General features: G+C 35.4%; 1 protein-coding gene across 1 annotated transcript in view; it reads right to left on the reverse strand.

The window, feature by feature from the left end:
- TMEM132B (transmembrane protein 132B) overlaps positions 1-18,468 on the reverse strand; it is a 282,852-nt gene that overhangs the window by 80,702 nt on the left and 183,682 nt on the right. Inside the window, exon 4 of the mRNA XM_072415758.1 lies at positions 9,479-9,665. Coding sequence (XP_072271859.1) covers positions 9,479-9,665 — 187 coding nt within the window. The remainder of the gene's footprint in view (positions 1-9,478; positions 9,666-18,468) is intronic.

Here is an 18,468-nt window from a genome sequence, read left to right on the forward strand (position 1 = left end):
AGTGCATTGCCTAATAAAAAGCTAACAAACTACTTAGTACCAAAGCACGATTGTTTGAGCTATATCAGAAGCCACTATATTTTGATTCACTTACTGTATCTTTTTCAATTAGGAAGACCTAAGACTTCTCAAGATCAAGTTGTCAGACAGAAAGTATACCAAGGAAAATGCCATGCCCCAGTAGGCAGCTGACGTTTTATGCAAATCTTGACTTTACCTCTAAAAGTCAAGCTTGCCTGCATTCCTTCTATACCTAACTCTCTCTTTTGACCTTTTAGTATGATAGGTGACCCCCATGATCAACAGGGATGCCAGGGAGAGATAGGTTGGACCAGTATATATAGGAAAAGGTCACATTTGCATATATCTCCAGCTACCTTCCTGGATCTATTGATCATACTAACATTCTGTTTTCATTAAAGGTAATCTCTGCAATATTTTAGTCTTTATGTACTTAGTTTTAATTTATCAGGTTTGCTACAGCTTTATGCCAATGATCATAAGGTATTGCTATGTGAAAGACCATTGGTTTTCTAATTTTTTAACGTCTCCTTTCACTTTTTTTTTTTTTTAACATCTTCATAAATGTCCCTTTTTTATCGTATAAACTACAGACCCATGGGCACAAACACAAAGTAAGAATATTCCCAGTTTGCACTCAATCTGCAATGCATTTTGATGCCTTGGTCATTGTCTTTAAGCGATAACATTTTCCCATTGTAAACAATAACACATAATGTTGAAATAATGACATTTTGCTCCCTGAAATGGACTTTAATCAAGGCCTGCTATTCATGCAATCAAATGCATTTCCTGCCAACTGACAAAGCCCATTTGTTTTCGCCTTGTAAAGGCTCCTTTTCGACAATGAAACACTGTGACTTCTGATGATATTTCTTAGGGAGAAGCCAGCACATGAAAGTCTTTTTATAAACTGTTCCAACTGTCATCTAGCATCTCATCTTCCAACAAAGTGCAGGAATCGCAGGCAGACCTGACAAAATATTCCTTGATGGATCTGTCAGACAATAGATGTTGTATGCGGTATACTATAAATATTAATAGTATCGATAGACCATTTAAAAATTTTCATGTCACATATGCTACCATGAGAAGCCTCCAGATTCCACAGTCCTTCTCTTCTGAGCCAGCATCTCTTGTTGTATGTATTATTTATATGGCGTGGCCTTCTTAGGGAAAAAACAATATTTAGTATATACTGACTTATTCTTTTCCTAGTGCATCAAGTAGGTGGCTAGCTGAAAACAATAATGTGCACTGGAAGGTCTGCACTGTGGGGAATGTGGGAATGAAAGGATTTGAACTGGGTTCATAGGGTTACTTTTGTCTGTCCTCTGTACACTGGCCTTTGTGTTACATAGTCCTTAACCCTGCACTCTGGACCCCCGAACCCCTGAAGCATTACAAACTTCGGACCTCTGCTGTCTGTACATTATGCACCCTGCATTGCTTACCCTGATTCTGCAAAGTAAGCACTCTCGAACCACTATAATTTGTTATGCAATCCTGAGACTGTCATAGAAATAGTTGCAGAAAAAGGTCTCAGGTGTAATTGGGCTCCATTTAATGTCCTAGAAGGGAAAGGGGACTTTTAAAATTTACACTGTGCTCACAGATCTCTACCTACTGTTTTCTATGACATAGTGGGCCAATTTTATTAAATCTCTACAGGACTGGAGAAGATAGACTTTCATGGGAGAACCCAGGTTATTCAGCAAACCTGATTTGAATTTGGCCCAGGATTGAAATTTTTTGCCAACTAATAGCAAATGATTTTTAAGAAATCCATTTTAAGTCTTCTGTATCACCCAGGTTCTTCCAAGATAGTCTATCTTCTCCAGTCTTGGAGAGCTTTAATAAATTAGGCCCAATAATATTAAAAAAAATTTAAGTTCTTAAACCATTTTAGAAAAGACTGCAAATGACTATCGGTAATAAAAAAGAATTTAGTATTTGTATTCTTTTTTAAATGTCCACATGATAGAGAAATACACGTAGCACAAAGCAACTACGCTTGCAACGTATCCTAACCTATTTTACAGCACTGGTCTCTCTCAGAGGATCTGACTAAAATACATGCCTGGTGATGTTCAACTTGGTGCCCTAATACTTTCTTTCACATTTCTTGCACGTATACAACACCAGAATTTACTTGCAGCTGTCCACCTTGTAGTGTCCTATTGGCATATAGTGCCTAACCAAGCAAATCATGCCATTATATGATCTGGCTGTTGTTTGGCTTTTGTGAATATCTTGAAATACATCAAAGGTGGCTGTAGGTCCTGGCAACATCATGCACCAAAGCTTTTGGCCAGCAGATTGGAGCGGTGCATGTAAGTGTTTCTAACAGGATAGTATATACTCACATCTCCTTATTTCTACAGCTCTTTCTTTCTTTAAGATAATGTAAAACAATTGACCCCATATGGCGCCAAATCAACAAGCGTTTACTTGACTAAAAATACTCCATACAATGTGATTGCTCAGTTACAAGGCCAAATATCATACATTTGTGTTGTAGGTGAAAAAGACCTTAGTAGGACCAAAGTATTTACATCTCTTGGGATAAACTTCAACAGAAAGGTATAGTTTGATCTATGTTGGCTTGAATCCAGGGAAACATTTGTAGTATAAACTGCATGTTTATGAATAACCCTATGAAAATGAAAAGTTTGCTTTTTATTATTACTCACTTTTCATTTTTTTTAAGCTAACATTCCACCAAAGTGTATAAACTAATATTAATATTAAAATACATTGGTGTGTCTGCAAGTACCTGCAATGGGTTCATACAGAAACAAATGCAATCCTAATGTACTCTTTTTAATAAACAAAAACTTTTATCCATAAGTCAGTATAATAAAATCTCCATAGTATAATCTGCATCTCCACAGGATGTAATGGGGCAGCATGCAAAGGAGTTATCCACATTGTAATATAAGAAAGGGGGCGCTTCTGCTAGCATGGAAGGAAGCGGTTATTCACCAAAAGTTGATTATTGATAATTAACCTGCTGTATCGGAGAGTGCATCCATATTTGGAGGAGTGTATTGTCTGATATTCTTCCATTACTTTCCTAATGGGTATAATACCTACCGCAAATATAAGCAAAGACATCAAAATTCTGGATAAAATTATCTGAGATCCATATGTTTTGAAAAGTAAGCATTTATTTGGGAAGTAAGGATTTATTCTGAAAAAGTTGGGTGTACCCTCAGGAAAAACCCCAACAGGAGGTTCTATTTTATACATTGATTTAATTTTTATGTTTTATGTTTGATTTAATAATGATTTTTTAATAAAAAAGGTTTGTTGTCTAATTGGTAAAATTTGGTAAAGGCTGGCCTAAAAAGTACCATTGTTTGGTGGTGTTCCACAAAATTTCCTTGTACAATATAATACAATACAATACAGACTATTGGAACATTAACTGGTGTCCGTAATAATTTCTTCTCTTTATTTCCATTCAAAGCACCAAGATTTTGTGTTCTCATACAAAGCACATTTGGGGACATTTGCTGTACTGAACAATAGTTTTCCTAACATACCTACTAAATAATACATCTACAACAGCAACAGCAAAGTTGACAACAAGAAACTGGTAATAGTCTTGTCAACAGGGGAAAATAACTACAGGGAGAATGTCACTGGATTTACGAACAGCTGGCCACCTTTAGTCAGACTATTAAAAATGCATAGGTGAGAAGCACTGGTTGCCTGGAGCTCTGCAGATACTGTATCCAGTTTAGTTAATTAGACTTGAAATGAGCAAAGTTAAGTGAACTGATTAGATGGTGAAGAAATGTGAAAACTGAGATTAGAAGTCTCAGTAAGTAAACAAATATTATTTCACAACATGCTATGCTCACATAAGAAATAGGACATAAACGACACGGGTGTTTGTTGGATACAGTTTCCTGAAATATCAGTTTTACTCACACCCTAGTGCCCATTTGTGTCAGCAATTAACCTAACAAACCTTAATGAATGTTATACATTATGAGTAAAATCAATTAAATAAGCCATGAGTGCCCACTAAAACATTAGTCATTCAACTCCACTGCAAACACAGCAGGCCTGCATGTTATGCTTCAAGTTCTGCTTTGCCAGCCAAGCAATAATTAGCTGTCCTGGGCATTTATTGCTACCTTATCATAAATAATCAGCCTTAATTAAAGACTACAGAGTGAGACAGAAAACACTAGGCAAACAGTTACACAGGTAAAATGCATGTGGTGTGGAGTTATTAAACTTTCTAATTTATTTTGAATAATACTTTATTTACATATATAGGTATATAAACTGTTCTGTATATGAAATTAAAAAAGGAACACACGCTGCAAAAACGTAATAAAAGGTACTAATATTTGTATTTTAATAACTGACTTACAGGTTGGGAGGTTTAGCTACCATGCACTGAAAATTGAGCTGTTTTGGCACGATTGGTTTTTTGATGAAATCCAGAGATAGCATGAATTAGAATATAAAACTAAATGCTATATAACTTTTGCAGCCAAAAAAGAAGCAACAGCTTTATTTTTCTTAGCTCTCTTTTTAATAAATAGCCCAAATTCATCAGCATCAGAAGATGAATTAAACTTAAAAAAAGACTTATTGCTAGTGTAGCACTCAGCCCCAATGGAAAGGCAAATTTGTTGCAGGTTCTGGTGTTGCAAATAAACACACGCAAGTTTAGCCCACAGATTAAATCTAGGGGTGTTATTTAAATAGAGCTAAGCTAAAAATGTGTACTTTAAATGAAAGGGTAGATGACCCTATTATATAAAGTAAAACCTGCCTACTTTTTTTTTTAAGTGCAACACTTTTTTTTTTTTTTAATAAAACAGAAAGGTGCCACAATAACTTATATATGACATGGTTTTTATTAGGTGGAATAGGATGCCATTGCAAGTTTTTGATAAATTAGCACTTAATTATACAGCCAGGAAATGCACTTTTAATGTAGGCTAACCTCATATGAGACAAAAGCTAATTCATCCAAAACAGGTAATGGAGAATTAATAAATACAAGTCACCATCAAATTTTGATTTGGGAACATTGCTATAAGTAATGCATAATTACTTGGAAAGGTCATCATCTGGGTCACAGTTGATCCAAAAGAGATAAGTCAAAGATATTTCTGTGAATCACTTGCTTTCTTTGAATACTTAAGAAGCTGGATCAATTTCAAAGGTAAATGAAGGAAAATACACAGTGTGCAGTTAGGCAAGAGATTCATTAAGGGCAAATGGGACATTGTAAAAAAGAGCTAGTGTCTTTGCCAGAGGAGAAAGTATACACTTTACAGTAACCGTTGTCATTCGCTCTTTTCTGCAAAATTACTGGACATTTAGACCTTTATGTTTAGAACTACCCAGAGACAAACTGCTATAATGTAAAATAAAGGGCTGACAAAAAATGACAGGTGAAAATGTCTATTGCATAAAATTTTTAAATGGGAATAATAGCCTATTATAATCTCATATATTAAACCTGTGGCAAATATAGGAAATTTAAACTGAACATATGATGAAATAATACATAGGTAAAAACTATATTCAGAGAAAAACACATGTCAAAATTACCAGTAGGTCTATGCAAATCTCAGTGTTATGTGAACAAGATGAGTATGATCCTGTTGCTTCCTGACTCTGGCTCTCCTATTAGTCAAGAAGGCTGCTCATCATGTTAAAAGACTCATAAGTAGGGATGAGCGAGGAAGTTTTTAAAACTCTATCTTGCAGCGAATTTGGCTGTTCTAGCTTACCAAAATTGTAAGCGAGAATGGCCAGTGTAAATTCGCTGATCAAGCAAGGACAAAATAGATTCATTACACTAAACAAACCTTATTGAAATTATAGCAACACTTTTTAAATAATTTTTATCAAAGAGTACAGAAACATTTGAACTCATTAATGTCCCTTCCACCAGGAGTGTGGGGGAGCCATGGTAGCTTTAGCGGTCTCTACGGCCCTTCTCCAATGTAGACCATTTATCATGCCCAACCACCATTTTCTTTAAAGCTTAAAAAACAGGAAGCTTCTTCCCCGCAGCTCTAAAAATAAAGAGAACTGGACCACAGCCTTGTGACACTTACCTGTACATCCTTCAAACTTTGCCATGTGAGATTACAGGTCACATATCCAAACTCAGCTTTGTGGTTCATGTTGTGTATACAACAATTGTTAACTGATTTAGGTTTATATCATCTTGTTTTGAGCTTTATTACTATCAATTTTCCCAAAACAGTCTAAAACTGTTAAATTAAATATGGAAATCAGAATCTGCTTTGACTAACAAAGCTTTAAATATAGGATTTGTATATACTGGAATAAGCATTGAACTTGGCATTTCAAGTTCACAAGGTGTCCTTTTAACTGTAAAGATTCAATGTTTGTTCTGGGTTTTTTTGCCTTTTTCCTTGCAAATATTCACTGTATGCTTAGTAATTATTATGTTAAGGATGAAAAGCAAAAGAACCAGTGCATCTTGGTGGTATGGAAATATACAAGGTCTGAAATCTTGAAAGTACAGACGGTCCTGTACTGCATCATTAAGGGACATTAGTAGAAAATCGTCTGCAGCAGACTATTATTATTATTGTTTACTCTAGGACTGAAAAGTCAAAAGAAAAGTATGAATCTTTCACAGCCTATAATAACTATGTGGCTGGAGATGACCTAAAGTAACCAAGTCACTCTGACCGTAAGGTGTGAGACCTTCAGTGCATTTTAATTATTTCTTGCAAGTAGATTTAGGCAGTGTGACACAGAAGCACAAAACTACTTGTCCCCAATTATTGGTGCAGATATTAGAATGTTGTAACAGACAAGTTTGTTCACACACACACACACACACACATATATATATATATATATATATATATATATATATATATATATATATATATATTAATTTCTGAAGACTAATGAGCCTTTTCTAATAGTACCTGAAAAGGGATCATAGCTGACCTGCCAACATGAAACGCTCATCTGGAGAAATAAAGTCCCAGGGTCGTTTGCACCTTTGTGATTTCGTAAATTTTCCATCAGCTGATCTTCAATTTGTATCATGAATATTTTGCTCTTAGATCTTCTAGAGATTCATTAGTGTAGTTACTTATGAGTTACTATCTGAGAACATTAGAATGAACCAGGCACAAATGAGGATTGTCTAGTGCACTAAAGAGTACTTTTGTTTAATTGAGGAATGGCACGGCACACCTAATCGTCAAAGATTGCCAGATGCCGTACTCACATTGTCTGACTATACTTTTAGTTTTATGTAGAAATATACCATTAAAAGCAGGTAAAAGGCTTTTCTTCTCAAAAATCCATATGCACAAAAAATTGGATGAAAAGGAGTTTCAGCATAGACCAATGCAAAATTTGGCAATTTTTGATTGTGATTTGCTGTTATTGGCCATCCATTGCTAATGTGCATCTAGAACTATTACATAAGTAGAAGCTTATATCCCTGACTGAATATGCTGAAGCTTACAAAAGACTTCATCTCCTATACTGCTGCACATATTTATTGCAAATGTCTGTACTATACCACTGGTAATTGTTTTAGCAACAAACGTTCTGATAAGTATAAAAAATGAAAACAGCAGTTTAAAAAACACACTTTTCTGGAAGTTTCATTAGGAACTATGTGTATCTAAAAATACAATACAACATGTCTTTAATCAATATTAAAAAATACATGAGCATGCATTACAATCTGAAATCTTGTGTGCTTCTTTTCCAAATAGACAATGTCAAATCTAAAAAATCTGAAAAAGAAAAACAAATCAGACTGCATGATAAAGGTTGTGGAGTTTCCTAATTCTTAAAATGCCCAAATAAAAAAAAAATCCAATCCCACAGCGCAGTTGATCGGTTCAGAGGTGTCCTCCATTGGGTCCCACGTCGACCCGACATCAGCCTCTCAGCTGGAGCACTGGGCACTGCCATCTTCACCTCTTCTTCCTGGTTCTTCTTCCTACCTCACCCGAGGACTCTGCACTCACCTGGTTAAGCATCTATTTTTAACAATACCACATACAATATGCATTGACTTTAGGTAATGAAGGAAACTTAAATTATTTAAAATGTTGTATGTTATAGTTGAATCCTCAGCAAATACACAAAGGGAAAATATTGCATGACTTACATAATGCTAAACAACTGCTAAAAGCAGAAAAGAACTATGTGATGATTGTCATTTATATCATAGTATAGTATGCCATGTTATTGCAAATCACCTTTCTCCTCCAATGGTACAGATTATCAGTTAACCTTTATTGCCCCCAGTGATATCATAGTAAGATACATACAATTACAGGTCAGACTTTAAAAGCAACCACAGTCTACAAATAATGTTAGTGTAGTGCTAAAGATATCCTCAAAAACCCTGCAACTGTGCTAAAGTCACCAAAGTTATATATACCACCTTGGCAGGATTTAATTTGTTGCCTTGTGCTCTGTGCTGATGTTACCTGACAACATGTGTGAGATTCAAAGAAAACTATGTGGACAAATGTACTGCTTTTTGTGCTCTGAGACTCAAGGGCAATGCAAAAGAGAGACATTAAAGCAGGACTAAAGTTACTCCTTTAAAAATACATGATCAGGCAGGTCATTATTGCACAATAGACAGGCAACATTCCCTACTTTCTGCCTGATCTCTCTGGGTTTCTGGCAAAAAGCCGAGCTGAACATGAGCAGTGTTTGCTTGGGTTGCCAGAATACCTCTCTGTGTGCCAGCTTCTTCTGTGCATGCTGGGAATGAAAAAAATCGCATGCACCTGTGCCCGAGTTATGCCATCCCAGCCAATCAAGATGGCCAAGGATCACAAGGATAAAGCAAGGATAGAAGAAGATGACGGCACCCTATGAGGAAATGGAGACAGGTGAGTAATGCGGGTTTAGTTCTGCTTTAAATGTGTACAGGTGCAAAGGTCCAAGTCTTATGTCGACAAGATTTTATTCCCAACAACATATTCTGAACATAATCATTATATTCTCATAATTATCTGGAACTATTCCTAAATTACCATTAAGGGCTTTATTTATAAAAAACGTTTTCCATATGTTTCAATGGTAGAAATTACTTTCCACAAGGGGATGTTTAAGGGAACAACAGATTCCCTGATTTAAAAACAGAGCCCTAAACGTGTATAAAAAATGATACATTGGATCATCATGAAAAGCTGAAAGTTCTAAATCATTTTAATGAAAAATGTTCATGTATAAACTATTGTTTGAATGTTTCTTTCGATTAACATAGCATTATACTGTGCAGCAATACACAGTGAATATGTTAGAGGCAGAGATTTTAATATCAGTAGAGGATATAAATATATAAATAATGAATTCCACAATTTATTTTTGTTTTCATAACATATATTATTTGGAAAAATCCTTAAAAAAGATGAGAGCTGTGTGAAAATTAACAGAACATATACTATACCATTGCTATAGGAACGATCCCTGTAAATGTTGCCTGGCTGACAAAGATTTCGGAAATCACAAGTTCACTGACAGAGTCTTCCTCTGGGTATTCCACCTGCCATGTAATCTGCTGGGCGCCAGCCAAGCCACTGCCGATGTCCATTTCAAAGTCCATCTGCAGAATTTCATAAAGCGAGTCGTTGGCTCTGAAAGAAATCGAGAAAATGTCACTGCTTGAACACAGCTCCCACAAGCATAAATAACAGCCTAACCTCATGGTAATGAATTAGCATGGATGTTCTATCTTTACTGCAGTGATCAAAGCATAAATCATCTAATCAATTCTGCAATAGCTCTAATTTATCACAGGTGACTCACGGGCCTTTTTTCTATACCTGTCTGAAAGAAGCAATCTTTCTAATTAGTGTGCTTGCCACACTTTCCTATTAGGAGTCAGGATACACATTCTCAGAAGGCCTTGAGACATCAGCACCTTTTCCTAGTGTAATTGTTACTAGAAAGTCTTGTTTGCATTGTTCGGGAAGTCTTCTTTTATCGTCTTTCAAGTACAGTTTGGATCTGTCGCTTGTCACTTGTCACTCCAAAAGTTGGACAGCATGCAGTGCTGCTACATCAGTCGTTAAATGGTTAGTTCCTAAAACTCTCTGGAGTTTATTTTAACTCTCATAGGTAATATATTAATATTTATGGAAGTCTTTGTGTAATGGTGTGACAATATTGCTTGCAAATATATCATCAAATTGCAAGAAAATTCTTGTGACTGATGGCTAATGAGGACTATTCCACCCCACAGGAGGGCACCCCCACCAACTTGTCCTCCTCCTCTCCAACGATGCCTTTAGCAATAATGATCGTTTTGAGCAACAATTTTCAAACATCTGTACAAGGCTTAAAAAAAGCAAGTAGAAAAGTATTGAAATTGAACTTTGCACATTATCACAACAGCTCTCGCTGTCATATATAATAAGTCTATTGGTTTCCTGTTGTTTAGGCACATGTGCAGCATATGTCTGGTCTATAACCTTTTATTTTTGCTTCTATGTTTACCATGCAATATGAAATCATTTACAGCTCTCTGATTACTGCAATTGATTTAGAATATTCACATGCAATTAAGCTTCATGTTTGCCTACATTTACAGCCAATTTAGGTAATACCAATAACATGCTTGCAGTAGGGTATTGTCTAATAAATAACTCTGTAGTTAGAATTTAATTGGGATTATGCTATAATTGTTTTTCAGAGCAAAGAGAGGTAGTGCCCTAAAAGTGAAAACTCTTAAACATCTCATTTCCCTAGACCATAAGTGTGCTAATGTGTATTCCTTTGTGGCCCATTGCTGACTGCCTATAAGTCCCTGCAAATAGCTTGTAACATTCACATAGTTGTGGAACTAGAGCTTTGGGAATATCAGATGGTCTGTGTACAAACTGAAGTGAAGCTGTTAATGAAGTCCCTGAAATCTCTAACCATGTTCCCCTAAAGGACCTCAAAAAGTGCCTTTCCTATAAAAGACAAAAAAAAAGACTAAGCCAATCACATGTATAAACATATCTTTGAACCTTAAATGTAGCTTTCTACAGCTGCACAAACCTCCTAATGTGCTTATTTTTCTGTTAAATTATCAAATGATAAAACTTTGACAGTGGCCCTTATTGGATTTCTTTCAAGGTTCAACCTTCAGTGTACAATCCTTGCTTTATTAAGTCACTAACTAGAACCAAATATATTACTGGTTGCATGTCTCCTCTGAGTCAGCAAATACTGTATATAGCAAAGCAAGAAAAGAGTGAGAGCTACTTTAAACACAATTCAACAAACAAATCCCCTATATTTTTGTATTTCCCATTGAAAAAAAAAACATAGGAAAACATGTATTAACCTATGGCAATTATTCCAAATTATCTTCCAATGTTCTGCTAATTATAATTTGCTGAATGTGTAAGTAGTAAGATCACAGTCATTAGGGTTTCAGCAGAAACCAGACAGGATTTCCTGTATTGTTACTTCCCAATCTCTACTCCATAGAGGTAATAAATGTGTGCAAATTAAGGCAGGAATGGTAGGTAATGAAGGGATGATTAGAATGTCTGTGAATGTATTCATTGGACATTTTACAGCCATCCAAGTTGCTTCATTTGTTCATAAGCCTAAGAATCAACTTGGAAGACTATAATACAGCTTCAACATTACAAGAACAAATTCATTTGAAAGTGACTAACTACTACTACTAGATATGATTTGAATGGCTTTTCGTACTAACCTATGTGAAAAATTCCCTTATTTTTTGGATTTATGAACAAAATCTTTTTAAGGGTCCAGAGCTGTACTACAGCACAGCACAATAGTCCGATTAATATTTTTGATCTATATTGTGTTGTGGTTTATATTTTTGGATCTGTAGTCTAGATAATGTTTGTTCGATCCTCTCTGTACTTATGGGAGTACAAAAATACCATACCTGATTAAGAGGCATTGAATATTTACAGCTCAATCAGGTAGAGAGTTTCAGTCCGATACCCTTTTTCCGGCTCTTATCAGTGGCTAATATGGTACAGTACAACTCTTTGCTGCATAACCTACTTCTATAAATAGATCCAGATGGACCAAGAAGTGCTGATTTGAGTAGAACAAACCACTTAAGCTGTCTTAACCCATCAATATGAACCATAAAATACAGACTTGTTTGAGCAATGCTTTGGAGCTATACCAAGCCTCTTATTGCACAGACATATGCCACTTATGATCTACCTGTGATAACCATTCACATGAATATACAATAACAGTTCCAGGTGAGGAATGACACCAATTCAGTTTATAAAAGAAATCCATTCTTTGTAGAGACAGGTCAGGGACCTTATCTCGTTAGATAAATGAGCTCTTGTGTGTGAATTAGTCAAAGACACTTTTGATAGTCCTCTTGTAAACACTCAGGTTTGTTCAGAGCACAGGTGTGATCAAATGTTATAATTAGACGTCATTATCATTTTGTTTTTGAAAAAGGAAATGTTCAGAAGCAGCATGGTACTCTGTCATTTTTGTTATCTGAAAATCTGTCTGCTTACTGTGCTTCACAGGATGTCCTCCAATGACAAGGACATGATGTGCACATAAGTGCCTGAAAGTTCACATTACAGATAAGCAAATTTTCCAAGGTTGTAACAATGAATAATATCACTTCTGCCAGTTTGTTTTTTTTAGTGCAGAGTGGCAAGATTTTACATTATCATTAAAAAATGTGTTGTACTTCAAAAATAATAAATTACCACACAGACAATTCAGATACCACTTTCATTACTATTCCACAGTTTGGTTGTTTGCTAAAGAATACAGAATATTTTCTCTCTTCTATATGAATTTCTCTAAGCTTACATTTGTATGAGAAAATCTTTTTTTTATATAGTATACTAGTTTTGACCAAACAGTGCATTACAAAAACTCAAAAATAGCCATTTTTGTGTGTCTGAATCTCTTTCCTTAGAACAGTAGTTTACCCTTCCTCCTTCTTTTTATTTTTGGCGATCTGCTTTTAAATGGCTCTGTATGAGGGAAAAAAAACTGGAAGTCATGAAGCAGGTTGCCTGCATTCCCTTACTGCATTGCCACTTCAGCCTTAAAGCGATGTCCTGCGCAAGTCTTCACACAATCCATTCTCAGACACGGCTGGAGACTGCGATTGCAGCATAAGTGTCTTGTATTATGTCAACCCAGAACCAGTGAGTTGCAGCAGTGGTTCTGAGCAGCAGAAAAATTACACAATAGAACTTTAGTTGTGATATGTCCTATTGAGAATTTAACTCTTTATGCTGTGGACAGGCCCAACTGTTTCCTAATTACTCACAGTGTAATCAAGGAGTTTGGTAATAATGTTTCTCCATTAAAAGGTAAATTTCAGATAAGAATTATAGAGGTAGTCCCCGAGTTAAGGACATCCGACATATGGACAGCTCCTAGATACGAACAGGGCTTCCCTGCTCGCTCATGTGCAGGACAGAGGCTTGGTGTGCAGAAAAAGTCTTTTGCTGTTTTGTAACCTCTTGTAACTCTTTAATGACCAAGACAAAGTCTGCAGTTGTTTCCTTTTACATATCAAGACGCAGCTTTCTCTAGAAATTAATGAACGTTTAGGCTTCATTAAGTTTTTTTTTTGCTTTATTTGTGATTAACTCACAGTGAGGATTATATACAGTAACTGACACCACGCTGTCTAATATTATGTTGAGACAAACATCTGTCCTAATTGAATTTATTATAATAAAGAACCTGTATAGACTTACATACAAATGTAACTTAAGAACAAACCTACAATCCCTATCTCGTATGTAATCCGAGGACTACCTGTAATTGCAGTGGGACACATTCACATTGCAATTAATAAATTCATTTTTGTAATAAATTCATTTTTTTAGCCAGGGGAAACAGAAAATGCAGTTTTACTACCTTACCCTTTTTTTACCACAGTATCTGACAATATTCTCTGCTTTTTGGGGCTCTAGGATGAGGGGATGTCCCCAATGCCTGGACTAAGAATGCTGGACTCCTGATCCTGCAATGTAAGTGATGACATCAGACTCCCTGTAACTGGGAGAGAAGCCTGATGATGAAGCTTGTAGGACCTATGAACAGGGTAAATATAACTTTTTTTTTTACAAATATCAAGCTTTACTTGAAGACCTCTGATATCATTAAAGATGTCAATATTTGACACCACCTTTATATAAAAAAAGCAGCATACTTTTTGTTGGAAGAATACATTGTTGCTATATTAAAATGGACAATAATACATTCAAAAGCTGAGGATTCACAATTATCCCGGGAAAATCTGAAAATTATAAAGTTTGTCTAAACCAAACCTTCTTATGATAAATATACCCAGATTCCTACAGAAAAATAACAGTGGTATTCTTCTTCTTCTTGAAATAATAGTGCCTTGAGAATAATAGTTCTATATCTGAGATCATGTAAAGGCACTACTGACCTCTAGATTTGGTGGTTAGTCTGGGGCCACTACTGTGGTATTAACTGTTGTACATGAGGTGGAATTGTACCAGATACACATCTTCTGTTTTTTTTGTTTTTTTTCAAAATTTTCTCCACTTGTCTTGTAGTAATTACAATATCTTGATTGCTTTGCATTCTCACATAACACCATAGATGAATCTTCAAGCACTGTTTTCACCAGAAAAATGAATAGTATGTTTCAATCAGATGCATAGATATATTATTTTGTTTTATTATATTTTATAATATATCTGATTTGCTTTATAGGGCTAAATTGGATGATGTGATCAAGCAGTGAATCAAGCAATATAGACTGGGTATATAATTTGTTGTTCCTTAAACTACTCAACTTTCTCCTAAGGGGTCGTTGTAACTATTAATATGTTATAACTCCCTACAACCTATTTTGCAATAGTAGTCTATGTAAAAAAAGAGATGTGGTAACCCTACAAGAAATTCTACACATTTTAAAGACAAGAAAAAGAGGAAATAACTAATCAACAGCCCTGGTCATTAAGAAACTGATGTTACACCATTACAATGTTTTCTGCACTGTGTGAAAAACATTGAACAGCACATTAGTGACATAACCGAATATTACTCTAAATTAAATAAGAACTTGCAATCAGGGGCAGCAGTGCCTTGTATCTGCAGATTTAATAAACAGATATGAGGCTGTAGGCTATATGCAAATATGTACAAAAATAAGCACAATAATATTTTTATTCTTTCCACATACCAAAAGTTATCTCATTGGAGGTTAGTTCCACTTTAATGGCTATAGCAAATGTTTGCTTTACAATTAATTGTCACCAAGCTCCCAACTCGGTACTACAGAACACAAAGATCAGGTATTATTATCCTTGTTTTTCAAACAAACCTCTTCCAGCAAACTGCTCATGAGCTGATGAGAAAGTAATGACCATAGTAGATTTATCAGATTGTTCATTCATGTCAGTGTTTGCTTTTACAAGTCTAAAGAATGATAGAGGTTCCAACATATACAACACTTCAAGAGGTAATTTAACATATGGCTTTTTTTAAATGGGTGACTGGCCAAAGAAATTTATTCAAGGACCTGCGGCAATAAAGAAATACTTACCGGATATTATCAGATACTATGGCAGGGAAGACTGAAGTAGTTCTTAGACACTTTGACTCTTTGATGGTGTAACTGCCTGTGCTCAATGGTTCCTAATGATCTACAGCCTCTCTATTGCACCCAAGAGAAGCATTTCGTAGCTTATGGCTTCTTTCATTATTTCTTTTAACCTGTTAGCCATATTAGTACTGTTCAGAAATAAGTATAATGCCTTATATATATAAAAACATTTCAGGTTGGGAGGTATTTTAGGCACTTGCCTGTATTTTTAAAAATTGTAGCACAGCTAACAGGACTAGGACTAATTATATATATATATATATATATATATATATATACACACTGCATATTTATACGGTGTGTATATATTTATATATATATATATATATATATATATATATATATATACACACACATATATATATATATATATATATACACACATACACATACATTTCTACACTTATTTTTTCTACATTTTGGTGTCAGCTTCTTCAGCCATAAACATTCCCTCCTGTTCTCATTATTGGGTATTATGGGTGGAAATTTAAAGATACAAACATGGAATTACCTTTGTCAGTGCTGACAAGAAATCTATGTTTAACATACTGGATAGTTGGCTCTGCACAACAGGGCAGCATAAGGGAAATAACATCCTGCTAGTGGTCCTAGAAATCAGTACATTGTTCTCTCATTATCTGTGTGCACTTTTTTTTACCTATCAAAAGATAGGTATTTTTGAAAGCTTATGACAGAATCTGGAATGCATTAAAACATAGCCGATCCATAGAGATTATTCTTACTAGTTAAATCTCAAGCGTAGCACATCTATTTTCTGAAACAGTCAATACGTTTTGTGAAATTTGCCAATATGCTTGGAAATGAGCCACTAACAAATAGTAACCACTGCATACTTTACCAAGTTCTTTGTAAGGATAAGTAACATTACTTAAAAAACACTCAGTTTAACCTCAAACATTAATTTAAAATCTCACAAAATAACCTTTAACCTGAAAACAAACACAATTGTACACATTTGATTGTCTGCTAATAAAAATAACTACCCCTCTTTACTTGAATGTATTTTTTTTCTAGAGCCTTGCAGCTGGTGGCCATCTTTTACTTATATCTGGTAATGGTCAGTAAGGGTGGATTCTGTTAAAGCTGGTTGGCTCCTCGGGCAGAGACAGCCAATCAGAGACTTTGCTTCACACAGAAAAAGGTAGTGAGGTTGTGACTGCTTCAATGAAATCTAGAGACTTCAAGAGAATCTGTCCCAGAAGAGAGAAAAGGGACAGTAAACTCAGTTTTTTTTTTTTACTTTAGGTCTACTTTAAACCTACACCTTAAGATCAGCCCTAATCCCTCATACTGCCTCAGCCAAATACTTATTGGTAAATTCATTCGTACTACTTCAGTGATTTTGTTTATTATTATTTCTCCAAGAAACGGCATTTTATATTCTTGGCCCTCAAAGTCCTTCGCTGTTTTAACGGCCTTGTAGCATGTAACAGAATGATTAAAAGTAAAATCTGTTTGCATTTCCTTTTTTTTCATCCTGAAGTGAAGAGCTTGAAATTCTAATACTGTCTTTCATCAGTTTGAAATTACAAGAGCGTAACAAACGATTGTGTTCTGAAATAAAATTAAAGCTGTTGTAATGCAAAAGCAGCCAATATATACAAGATGTGCATTCGGTGCAGTCCTGGCACTTACTAATCAGAATGTTAAACATAATAGCCATTCTTTTCTTGAGGCAGTTAATTATGTTATGAATGCTCTTATCAGTGCATATTAAGAATACAATACATGACTTTCATACGCAGAACTGAATGCAATTACTACGATTACTGCAATCAGAATACGTTTACTGTAGCTATTATGTCTTGTCATGGAAGTTACTAGGCAGATATTTAAAGATTTCAGAGACATGTTCCTAAACATACAAAGGGAAATTATTAATTTATACTTTTGGTCCTTGAACAAGACCAATGCTAATCATAGACAGAGAAGTTGTTGGCTATTGTGTTCACTAAATGTGTAAAGTGTTTCTATCTGATACTCAAACAGTAGAGTTGACTTACAACAGGAACTTCGGTTGTTCGCTAAGCAAAGCAGTAAACTTGGGAAAAAATAACTTTTCAAAATCAACCCCAAAGTGTAACTGGCAAGATGTCACAAAGGATATGAGTGAAATTTTTTGAACATACCATATGCTTGTCTGTGAATGACAAACTCATTCCGGCCATCTTGTTGTGGAGTTATCAGGACAGCACTGATTAAGCTGGGCGAGAGAAGTATAGGATCAACCCACCAGGACTAATGCCCAGCAGCCATGTTTTAATTAGTTCAGGTTAAGGATATTTATCATTGACATCACTGGCCCACATTGGCAAGAAATGTGAGGTGTGATTTGGGGGGGTAGTAAACTAATGAAAGCAGGAAACTTAGCTTAGTTGTTTTACTTATTGGCTAGGGTTATGCCAACACATTGACAGTGTAAGTGGTCTCTTCTCCTAGGTGCAGTTCAATAGAGAAGGCGCTGCAGTAACATCCAAGTCTAGAATTTCATTGTACTCAGCTTAGATGTATGCAGGAATATGCTGGTATCCAGCCAAGCCTTTCACCATTATCTGCCTATATTGAATCTTTTCCAGCATTAGTAATCTAAATGGTTATATCAGCTCATACGTTGACTGAAGTTGCTCAGTAAAGTAAACCAGAGCTTTACCAATGTTCCTCTTCTCAGATCCTCATACAAACTATTTCTTCACTCTCCAACCGTATATTCTTGAACTAATATGGCTGTATCTACAACCACTTTTAAAGCCATACACAGAGCTGTGGACTCTCCTTATGTGACAGCGTTGAAGGGTTGTCATTCG

This window comes from Pyxicephalus adspersus, chromosome 6, assembly GCF_032062135.1.
Source record: "Pyxicephalus adspersus chromosome 6, UCB_Pads_2.0, whole genome shotgun sequence".
In the NCBI taxonomy this organism is placed as follows: Eukaryota; Metazoa; Chordata; class Amphibia; order Anura; family Pyxicephalidae; genus Pyxicephalus; species Pyxicephalus adspersus.